Source organism: Mytilus galloprovincialis, chromosome 14 (assembly GCF_965363235.1).
Source record: "Mytilus galloprovincialis chromosome 14, xbMytGall1.hap1.1, whole genome shotgun sequence".
Lineage (NCBI taxonomy): Eukaryota > Metazoa > Mollusca > Bivalvia > Mytilida > Mytilidae > Mytilus > Mytilus galloprovincialis.
This window is the reverse complement of record NC_134851.1, coordinates 45,598,614-45,611,155: the sequence shown is the minus strand read 5'-3', so window position 1 is coordinate 45,611,155 and position 12,542 is coordinate 45,598,614. Positions and strand designations below refer to the sequence as shown.

General features: G+C 30.5%; 1 protein-coding gene across 1 annotated transcript in view; it reads right to left on the bottom strand.

Moving 5' to 3' along the window:
- LOC143058098 (obscurin-like) overlaps positions 1 to 12,274 on the bottom strand; it is a 60,851-nt gene extending 48,577 nt beyond the window's left edge. Inside the window, exons 1-3 of the mRNA XM_076231561.1 lie at positions 12,268 to 12,274; positions 7,298 to 7,366; positions 1,811 to 1,849 (exon numbers count right to left, since the gene is read on the bottom strand). Of these exons, the coding sequence (XP_076087676.1) occupies positions 1,811 to 1,849; positions 7,298 to 7,366; positions 12,268 to 12,274 (115 nt within the window). The remainder of the gene's footprint in view (positions 1 to 1,810; positions 1,850 to 7,297; positions 7,367 to 12,267) is intronic.
- Positions 12,275 to 12,542: the final 268 nt, after the last annotated feature.

Here is a 12,542-nt window from a genome sequence, read left to right as displayed (position 1 = left end):
AAAAGTAATTATTAATTACCTAATGTTTATCAATGATTCACGTCATATTACCGTACAAACAAATCACGGCTAACCAGTTGAACAATTCGAAATCTTTATATCGATTAACAAGTTCATTTTCATGATTTTGTTGGACTTATAATATTCGTTATTTTGTTAACTGTATTTGTTTTGTTTCGTTGTATCAATTAACAAATTCATGATATCAAATAAAACATTCCTTATGACGAATTATTTGTTCGTAATATTTTATTCGGTTTTCAGCTTTCAATATTTCGTCAGATAATAATTCTATTTCTTTTTTGTTGAAATTTGGTCCGTTATCTAAATTTGTCACTGCAGACCTTTGTTCAAAGTATGAATTTAGAAAAATAACTCTCGTAGCTCTCGTTTATTCATGGTTCTATATTTAGTAAAGAGAGTTGTAAGATCGATATCCGATTCGCCTACCCACACATTCATTGTACTTTTTTGATACACACTCATGCATACTGAAAAATTTCTACCTATTCCTGTAATTTTTGTAAACTTTCTTTTTATGTTAGGGCTTGGCTCATATAAGTTTGTGTTTTCAACATGCTACTAATGAGATAAAAATGACACCACAAGTGACCTTTCTTCACTACATCAGCTAGATTTTAATGAATCTGTTTGTTTATCTGTGAAATTAATTTTATTCAGAAATGAGTAATTCTACTTATTTGCAATTTAGGGACTTAATATATGCTCTTATGGTACCGTCTTCTTTAAGGATGGTTTTTAATTTGTGAAAATCTCTTTAGGAATTGTTCACAAAAAAACCTGCCATACTATAGGTTTTGTATTGTGTTGTGACAGTAACCTTTAGAAAAAAATTGACATTGAGGTTTGAAACCAGCTACCTCAATGTAGAATCACACACAAACAAAGTTATGTCCTTTCATTCACACATAACGTACAGTGTGCAGTAACAAATCAAGACCACCAACGAAAATATTAAAATAAAGAACAGACATATCGACATAACGAACAATAAATCATAATTATCGACAAAAAACTCTATATATTTTACAAACAAATAGAGATAACAAATAACTTTTGCAAAACAAAACTTTAATCGAAGTAGCAAATAATTCAATCATGTAAACGAATTAATATCTTTGATAATACCAATGAGCAATTAATCGATACAAGATAAAAAATATACATTTGTAATGTGTCTCTTCATTGGTTGTGTATGGTTGTTGATAGATATATTTCAAAATGATGAGATAATTAGAGGATGTAATATAAGTCGAAATTCGACCTTATGAATGGCAAGTTTAGTGAAATTCCTGTAAACCCTTACAAATTATGCTGATGTTGGTTAGATAAAAATAAATATGCTGATATAAAAGGCTATATATGTGCATTTACTTTCAATCCGTTTTATTTCTTTGCATGAGATTGATTTATTTGAAACATATAAGCAATCTGAAGAGTTGTTGGAATGATTCAAGAGCTAACAAAATTTTGTTTTCTTCTGAATGATGTTTGCCACAATGTGAGTTTAGAAAGTTTACATGTACATGTAAGATGTATTTAATTTATAGTACAACATATTGTGTTTACTTAAACATACATAGTTTTTTTTCAATACCATTAGACATTTTTAAATGCCTTGTTTCATTTTAAAATACAATTTGCCAAAAAAATTGAGGATTTTGTGACATTTTTTGGTGAATTAAAATAAATACAAGAAATTTGAAAACCGTTGTGGCACACCCTCTGAAACACACACCAACACACGCCAACGTGTTTGTTGTTTAACTTTAATACAATTGAAACTTACTGTGTTCGTGATAGCAGTGTTCTATAACAATGGCTAATGCTGTAAAAAAACCAATGCATGATTATTTCATCGGAACTATTTGAATGGAATGGAGTGTTTATTCCTGTTGGTACATGGTAAACAATCACATTGACTTTAACCTTTTTAGCCAAATGGCCAGTCCTGATTCTCATAAGATATTTAAAATTTAACATGCCTACAGAAAAAATTTAGATTACAAGTATATAAAAAGAATATTAAAAAAGAAAAAAAATACGGACCGTAGTATTTATTGTTCATCATATCTGATTTGCATACGTTTAAAACAAAAGGGACGGATTCTAGGTTTTAAATTGTGTATCGATAAAGAGTTAAACAAATGAGTTCATAAAAAAGAAAACGAATTATTGACTCTCTATCTTACGGTTGCATGAGTTCGCAACAAAAAGCTGTTTTCATATTTATTTTAAAGATCTTTTACTGAATCTCGAAATAAGCCGTACTCAAAATAATAAATGCTAGATATAGATATAGCTGGCAAAAGAATGTTTGGTCCCCAATGCTCATAATTTTTTAACTTTATTTTGCCTTTTTAATTTTTATTTAAAGTGTGGTTGAATTTAGGCTTGTAGGTTCAGATGAGAAGATTTGTGTAACGACGAACGACGGACAACAAACGTCAAATGTTGATATAAGCTTACTTAGCACTCTGTGAAATGTGAGCTTTAAAATGAGAAACTCAGATGTAGCCATATGTAGTCATTACTGTAAAGATATGCAGATGGATCACATACAGGAAAGGATTACTCCAAATTATTGTCTGTAGGTAAACCCTTGAAAATACTGTATCACACATAAACTGTGAATATTTTATTTATATATCTGCTATAAAAATGTGTTTTTATGAGATAATAAAACTGGGGTTACGAAAAAAACCACCCCAAAAATGTAATATTTTGATTTGCTTTTAATTAATCAATTTGTTAAGATAAACATAATTTTTTCCGATGAAGTCTCTCTTGCAACACTTGTTTCAACTACAGACAGTTAAGATCCTATAGTCTAGTTACCACATAATTGATTTTTATGCGTACATATGCATTCATGTAAAGTGATTGTAAGACCCGATTTAAACTATGTTCATTTCTACCTGTAAACATGTATTTTGCTAACAAAAAATATATTTTTGTTTGTAATATTTTAAAGATGCATTTGTAGTTGGAGGTAAGTGAGGCATTATTTTTAATACTAATAAAATTGAGAATGGAAATGGGGAATGTGCCAAAGAGACAACAACCCTACCATAGAAAAAAACAACAGCAGAAGGTCACCAACAGGTCTTCAATGTAGCGGGAAATTCCCGCACCCGGAGGTGTCCTTCAGCTGGCCCCTAAACAAATATATACTAGTTCAGTGATAATGAACGCCATACTAATTTCCAAATTGTACACAAGAAACTAAAATTAAAATAATACAAGACTAACAAAGGCAAGAGGCTCCTAATTTGAGACAGGCGCAAAAATGCGGCGGGGTTAAACATGTTTGTGAGATCTCAACCCTCCCCCTATACCTCTAGCCAATGTAGAAAAGTAAACGCATAACAATACACACATTAAAATTCAGTTCAAGAGAAGTCCGAGTCTGATGTCAGAAGATGTAACCAAAGAAAATAAACACAATTACAATAATACATAAATAACAACAGACTACTAGCAGTTAACTGACATGCCAGCTCCAGACTTCAATTAAATTGACTGAAAGATTATGATTTCATCATATGAACATCAGGCACAACCCTTCCCGTTAGGGGTTTATTTTACGTTACTTATAAAGAACTTATACAAATGTTTACTGTTTGTCAAAAAATACATATCTTACATTTGAACTCATATTGGGGTTTCGAAAGGGTGATGGCCAAAAGGGAAAGGGGTGTATAACTGGATTTTTTTAAGACTAACATTGTGCTTGGCATTGTTCCACAAGTAAAGCTGGTTAAATATATATATGTATATGTGGGTTCATAACCATTTCTGAATTAACCTTGCCCGTTACTAGCCTAAGGTATAATTTAAGACATTTGCCTACCGAAGTCTTAATATTGGTAGTAACGGTTTTTACCCTATATTGCATTGTTTTGACTCACTAAACTTCATACCCATTAAGTAGATTTTATTTCCTGATATTTCTGATTCTAGAGTTTTCTACTACAGCTAATGGTTTTAGCGATTTGGTGGCACTGGTATGTTTATTATTGTCAGAGTTAATAGATAGATTTTCTTCGTCTAATAATAGAGGTTGACATCTGTTCTGTGTATGGATTGGATATGTGGTCTGTGGTGTATGTTATCTGATGTTAATATCTAATCAGTTTTGTCTAGGGCTTCTCGAGTTATTCTCATGTGACATGCGATTGTTATTTTCAACATCTCGTAACGTCTCATTTTATATGTATTTAAACGCAAAATTTCCTATGCATTTTTTTATGTAGCTGTCATTGCCAAAGTTTTGTTGCTGATCATGTCTAGGGCAACATTCGGACTGTTCTGTGTCTGATTTTTTATGTTTATTTTCTGTGTCAACAAGCTCAATATTTTTCATTTTCTAATTTTGCTTTGAGAGTTGCATTTTTGCTAGGGTTTAGAATTTTCTGGTTCTTATTTTGTTGTCAAATGAATGTTTTACTTAGTTTTTAATTTTTACAGCACACTTTGGTCTTTCGGATTCACATTTACTGTCAATAAGAATTGTCCTTTATTAGCGAACATCCTTAATTATGGAAATCCTTTTACGAGGAGATTCTTGATTATTTATCCAAAAATAACAAGTTATAGCCAGATTTTTTTATACATGCAAATTTGATTTAGTTTCATTGACAGCTCATTGTTTACCTCTGTCACATATATGATCTCCAATTTATGACTAAAGTAAGATAATCTAGTTATCCTTATAGGATTCATCGGTGTTCGTTTTGGCTTGAAATACACATAATACACTCATCTCTTTTCTAGTTACTGTCTAAATATTATCATCTTCATTCAAACAATTGATACAATTTTATGTATTATGTTAGCTTTAATAGATTTACATTTAGTTATCATTGAATTGGTGTAGTTCATTTTAACAACATTTACAAATGTATTGTCTTGAGGAATTTGTCAGTAAGGTTTTGGTACCTCGGATGGCAAGTACATTGCTATTGAGTCTGTTTTGTGCACTTAAAAAGTTCACATACTTGTTCACATGTTGAACATTTAGGGATGATTTTATATAACAGGGACAAAAGATACCAAAAGGACATTCAAACTCATAAGTAAAATTAAACTGACATTGTCTCCGGCTAGTATGAAGTTAATAGCCTGATCAATTGATGAGAAGCTTTTTTGCATGAACTGATGTACAATTTGTTCACATCTGATCATTTCACGAAGATTTAACTGTTACCCCTTAAGGTGGTACCTAACACTACAGGGAGATAACTCTGTAATATCAGCTAAACGTTTTAATTACGTTGCGTCGTGAAGGCAATATAAAGCTTCTCAATGATCAAAACTAGTGTTTGTCAAACTGCTATATAACCAGTGTAATTTTTCTGATAAAACGCTTAGTTCAAATTATTTTAATTTTTTATATTTTTGTAAAAGGGTCAAAGTAAATACTTTGTCAAAATTTTATGAAAATTAAACGAGCCAAATTAATTTTAGTGAAAGTGTTAGGTACCACCTTAAGCAACACTATACAAGTTTTTTTTGTGGACCTAATTGTTGATTAGAAAAAAATACTTAAAGGTATAAATCTTCAGAATGGAGGCTTAACATTTAATCTAAGCCATAGTAAATGTTATATTTGCTGCGCTTTTATGCAGGATGTCACATGGGCACTGGGGTAAAGCTGATGACCGTAACTGCATTCACGGTCATCCCAAAATGTCGGATGAAAAAAAATTAGATGAGCATTTGTATTGTCTGTTTAAGTGTTTCTATATTATTTTCTTTACAAAGCATACATTGGTACGATATCAATTTATAAAAGATTAACACAGAAATCACAAATTACTACCGAAAAATGTGTATGAAACAGAAAATTGGATTTGAAAAAATCGCTAATATGACCGTAAATCATAATCGAGATGACCGTCACAGGATCAGTGATGCAGTGACCGCAATTGGTTAAAAGATGACCGTAATTTGTAAAGGATGACCACAATTTATAAAGGATGACCGTAACTTTTAAAGGATGACCGTCAATTCTACGAAAGGTCCATATTTGTATTCATAGCTTTTTGCTGAGTTTGTCTCAATAGGGGCTCGGTTAGCGGATATCAATATGTTTAATTTCTTTTTAACTATTTGCCGTATTTTGAGTTTATGACAATGATAGTAAATTGCATATTTCTCGTAAATGATTAACTATTAATTGATTACGACGTTAAAATCTTAATACAAATTGACAGTAATAGGTAAGGGGCTGACAGAAATTTTATAAAGGTTTTCTAACCTCGATAAATTTCAAAATAAATTTCTGGCTTATCTTTTCTTTTCTTAATGTATCATTTTAAATTAAAAAAAGGGAGTCTTGTTCTACAGTATTTGAAATATTTTTTTTGAACCGAAATTTCTCTTAAATAAACATTACAACTCGATTGAATCTGCCTGGCTTGACACTCGCCCCAGAATCAAAAGATAGTTCCCTTACCTGATTTTTATTTTTTAATTTCAAATATTGTGTTCTAGAAATTCATTTATCACCCCTGAACAGAACACAACTGTGTTATTTGGAATTGATAGTCATCCTATAAACGTTACGGTCATCTTTTATAAATTACGGTCCGTCTTTATAAATTACGGTCATCCTTAACAAATTACGGTCATCTTTTTACCAATCACGGTCATCCTTGTTATATGTAACGGTCATCTTGAAAATATTTTAATATTTTTTTCAAAATCAATTTCCTGTTTCATACACATTTCTCGGTAGTAATTTGTGATTTCCGCGTGGATTTTTTTTTATACATTTACATCGCACCAATGTTTGCTTTGTAAAGATAATGATAAAGACACACTTTAACAGACAATACAAATACTGACCTATTTTTCATCCGACATCTTGGGATGACCGTGAATGCAGTTTCGGTCATCAGCTTTACCCCAGTGATGGGAAGCAATCGTTTTCCGTTAACATTAGTAATGATATACTGTTGTAATGGGTATAGCCATAATCAGTATACATCCCAAAAATTACTTTTAGTTGATAAATTCAACCACAATTAAATTAACCTTAAGTATATATTTGCTTCAAATAATAAAAAAAGTAGATTGCATTCATATTGCATAAATCTGGTTGCCTCTTTATGATTGACATCTTAATGATGCTTTCATCGTAATATTGGCTTAACTCTCTCCTCATTTCCAGATATCTTATGTGTTTCTTCAGTTGAAACAATGGAGATAACGCCAACTATCGATTGAACCGGGGTAGCAGACATTATATCTAACAAGTAGAAATACTTACGAATGGAGAAGAAAATAAGGACTGGTAAAACAGAAGTTACAAAAAATAACGCAATAGTTCTATACTTTTCTGAAATGCAAAGTTCATGAAAACATGTTATTTTCTGTTTTACAGTGGGATATATATTTATTGCATTATAATTATGAATTATATAAAGTCATTATATTATTAAAAAATAATTGCTTTACCCCTGTAAACTAAAATACTTTTATTTCTTGTTTTTATTTTTTTTAACTGTATCATGTTATACATAGTATAAAAAACAGTACATTTATCAGTAGTAAAATTATGCATAATTCATATTTTATCTTAACTGATCGAGATCAATGTAGACAATCCATGTTTTTCATCTTTGCTTAATCAACTCATTACGGTGATATGTTGTTACAAAACCATGGATGTCAAATTTCCAGGGCTGGGTGTTGCTGATGAAGTTGAAATTAGAAGAATTCCACTCTCATTTATCGCCATTTTATCTTCTAAGGTTTATACCTTTTGCACATCCCTGGTTCTCAAGTAATAAGAGTTGGACATTCCAGATGAATGTAAATCCAGAAAGCAAGTGGCTAGAGTGTTATTTTCGTCCAGTACCGAAACTTGGAAAATTTAGCCGATAACTCTCATCCTTGCAAACTCATCATCGGTACCAAAATGTTCACATCTTTTTTTTGTAGTGTATGTCTCCTTTTTTTGGGTAACTTATTTAGTATTCATATTTAGTTAAATCTTAATGATTTGTTTATCTTATAAAAACTGATATATGTTTTAAATCTATCCCTAACTTTTCAAGATTTCAGTTGAAATACATTTTGACATATTAAATGAACATCCTAGTAATGTGATGCCTCTTAATGTCTTTCAGTTCTTTGTCTTGTTGAGTTGATGTCTCATTAACCTAAACCCCATACATATGCTTCGATAATGTGCTTTCTCAGCGTAAGCGTTTATGTAGTTACGTGCACCAACTATTTCTACTATCGATACAAGTTAAGATCTTTCCTCATATATATTGAACGTAACATTAATTTCGATAATATACAATGTACCTAAAGTTGAAGTATTTCTTCTTTCCCATGTATACTCAGTGTCACTTTGATTTGCTTCTGTGTTGATTCTGAAATATATGAATAACATTTTTATGATATATGTGTATGATGCATTATTTTGATTGCACTAGTTTAGTGGTAAATTATTCTAAAAAATTACGATGATGATGAATATTGACAAACATTAACTCTTCTACATGTTTATACAAATGAGAACTACCCTAGTCTCGTAAAGAGTTTCATCACACTACACATGGTACATCTTGTACATATGTCTCAAATTTCAATACTAATTTCCCTTGAATTTTTCTGTATAATCCAGACTTATTCCTGGCCTTTTATAGCTGACTTTGCGATATGGGCTTTGTGTACGATGACCTATAGATGTTAATTTCTGTGTCATTTTGGTCTTTTGTGAAGAGTTGTCTCATTTGCAATCATACCACATCTTCTTTTTTTATAATCGACAAAAATGGCGATTTCTGAATTGTTAACAGTGAAATAGAATACAATGACGTCATAACCCAATGATATTGTCGAGGACGATAGCAAAAACCAATTCATTTAATGTTCCGAATTGTTAATTGTTCTGACTTCATCTCATCATCATGTATATGCATATTGTCTTGTTTAAATAGAGGAATATTATTAATAACGTGTTTATTAATATAAAAATAGTGTCAACACAGAGATATATTTCGCCTTTTTTATTATCATACTGCATATGTATTATTGTATTATAGTTCATAATTTAAAGAAAATTCTGATATAAAATGATTCCCTTAAACATGATGTGACTACTGTACAAGCCAAATATTTTAAATGAAATAAAGACTCTCAGGTTGTCTCAACTTTTATAATTGTATTTCTATATAGAATATGTATTTGTATTTTGTAGAATAATTTATAAATATCATAAATACCTTACCTCAGTGCTTAACCTGTATTATATACAAGAGAAAATATGTTTGAACTCTGGTGGATAAGCAATCATACCACATATCTTTCTTATTTAAGTAATAACTTTGTGTGACATGGAAACGGTAGAGAAGAGGGGATGAAAACCGATTTTCATATTTTTGTTCTTGTTTCATTGTAGCTGTAATAGAGGAATGAACTAGTTTTAAAAATATTATACTGAACGCAAATTCTCACTTCATCTACATTCATGGCATATAAATCCATTTTCTAGAAACGTTTTTACAACCATTGAATATGTAACTTCAGATAGCCGACACATTTGTATATCCATTAGGTCATAACCAGCTTTGCAGTACGAAAATTTGTTGGTAAAAGAGCATATCGTCGCTGGGCTTCTAAAATGTTGTATATTACAAATTTTTCAAGAAAAATATTTCTCACAAACAGGCTTTGAAAATTTTGGCAAAATGCATACTTCCAAAATGTCGTATGTGAACTTGAACATTTTTGTAAATAGCAGTGAAATAAAAACGTTGACATTTCTGGATTATCCAAGAACTTAAATTATTTTCACAGAAATAAAGAAATGTACAATTATTTTTTTCCCAAAGCCATTCTACAACGATTTTCAAGTTTTCATACAACATTTTGGAAGCAAACTTTACAAACAACTGTAATTGGCAATTTTGTAATATGTCTTATTTCACACATTTTGATTGGTCTTACTGTATATTATTTTGTTATACCAAAGATTTCCTCCCGCCCAGACAATTGGTGTCAAAAAGTATTTTTAGCCAAAAAAGTAATATACGACATGCATTATTCACGTATTTGAACACGTGCACGGTTCGACCTATATGTATCGGGCAGATTTGTATAAAATAATGATTTATTCCCGACCTCAACTAAAAAGAGGTAAACTATGCAACAAATGTTGATGCGATATAATTAAAACACTAAATATTCATATTTGTTTTGTAAGACCAGTAAATAAACACCCCATATTAAAGAACTGTTACAAGATTGTCTTTTTCCTATACAAAGATCAACGATCAAATCGAACACACCTTGCCTACGAAAATTGACAAGAACATTATTTATCAATTATAGTATATTTATTGTCAGAGGTAGGTTTAGAGGGCACCCAAGGAACCCGGTCCCCTTTATCTAGGATTTAAAAAAAAAATTACAGGGACTTTTGACAGAAAATATAGAACCGCTAAAATTACCCTTCCTTTTTGAATACAATTCTGGACCCGCTACTGATTGCTATATATTTCAGTTATATTTGTTGCTTTTCGACCACAATTTATATCTAAATCCTTTCTTGTACGTTTTCTCCCCGAAATTCCAGCTTATTAAATTTCGTACTACACAAGGGTATGGATTGGGGGAAGGGGGGCTTCATTTCTGTATTACCTATCTTTAAACATAATGGATATAGACATCTTTCGAGTTCGATGCATTTCCGTCAAAAAATCTAGTTTTAATGAATATCATTCGTGCGTTTAGGGGCATCGTCACTTCTGTTCCAATGTTGAGCTAGTGGTTGGAAAACTATACAGCTACACTGCACGAATTATTCGGCAAATTAATTCTCATAATTGACTGCTGTCATTAGGGAATTGTGATTAAGTACTTCCGAAACAAACATTTATTTCTATTTTATCCTGAACAATGACGATCACTTTCCGAATTCAGTAAACTTTTACCAAATTCCTTAATTTTTGCAGTGTTCAGCTTAAAAAGGAAAACATATGCTAAAATTAAAATCCTTGTTATATATGGGTCATTTTCAAAAAATGTGGATATTTCAGTTGTGAAATAACAATACAAAAAAATATTCAATTTTCAACTTTAATATATGAAATTGAATAGTTTAACAACAATACAACCTGAAATAAAAATATGCAATCTTAAATGCTACTACAAAAATATTTTAAAAAATAACATAGAAACAAGTATGGGACATATGTCAACTACATAACGGATTTAGTTTCGGTCCCTAATTTTTTTTTAATAATATTTACATTTTGCTTGATATATATTTCCATAAAAATCATCACACTTTTTTCAAAACAGTTAACATGGTTAAAATAACACTTTTTAGAAACATATTTTAAAGTGAATTTAATTCAGCATTGTCAACTACATAACGCTTTTTGTCAACTAAATAACGATTCACTGCGATGTTTTTCTTTACCCTTATACTACCAGATAAATGGTTTTTATTGAATCAGAGTCAGTATTATAGACTTTGAATGATTTATGTAAAAAAAAATATTTATGCCAAAATTTATCAATGTTTTTGCCGTTACAAAGTTGACATAGAATAAAATTACTGAGTAATTTGTACTCACCAAAACTAATCTATAATGAAATGAATCAATGATGTCATCCTGTAACTTTAAGCACGTCATCAGAGGATGAAGAGAAAGTAGAGAACACTTCCTTAGTTACAAAGGATATAATCAGTTGTTTATTGGCAATTGACATTTTTTTAAGTACGAAATGAAAAGTAAAAATAAATACTAATAAAATCAAATAATTCCCTGTATTTGTGTATACATACCTGCAGTGATACCTATATATTCATAATAACAAAAGAAAAATAATAATGTCCGCTGGGTATTAAAACCAGCATTTAAAAAAAACTAGTTTTTCAATTTCGTACAAGCAATTTTGGGTTTTTTGGACCCTTTGAAACCCACTGGAAGCAATTTCTGTAGCTAAATTTCATATTGAATTTGCTGGAACTTGTTACACACACCTAAAACTAAATGGTGTATCCAAAAATTGGATAAAAATATTTACACTTTTTTAGAAATATTGATTGTACAAGAAAATCCACATTTTTTGAAAAAGGCCCATATGTTATGCATTATAAAATATCTTCATCGGGACCAACCTGACTTAATTTATCCTTTCCCTAGATACGTGTTATGCGATACGTTGATACGGATACGTCAGCAAACAAGTGAATAATGCAAATGCTCTACTTACCTGTCATTTGATATTAGATTACATTGTTTTACAGATGTATGGTTCTTTGGATCAATGCATTCATAATCTGTAAATACAATAATATATACACTGTTTTGTACACATTTTTCGTAATCGATTAGATATAACTTGTCATTTATAGCTATAGGACGATTTATTTATTTCGCGAAAACAAACTGCCATAAATCTAAACATAAGTAATTATATATTTCGATAGTATTGGTAGACATATTGTGCTTGTATTTTGGTAACGTATGAAACCGATTTATATAAAC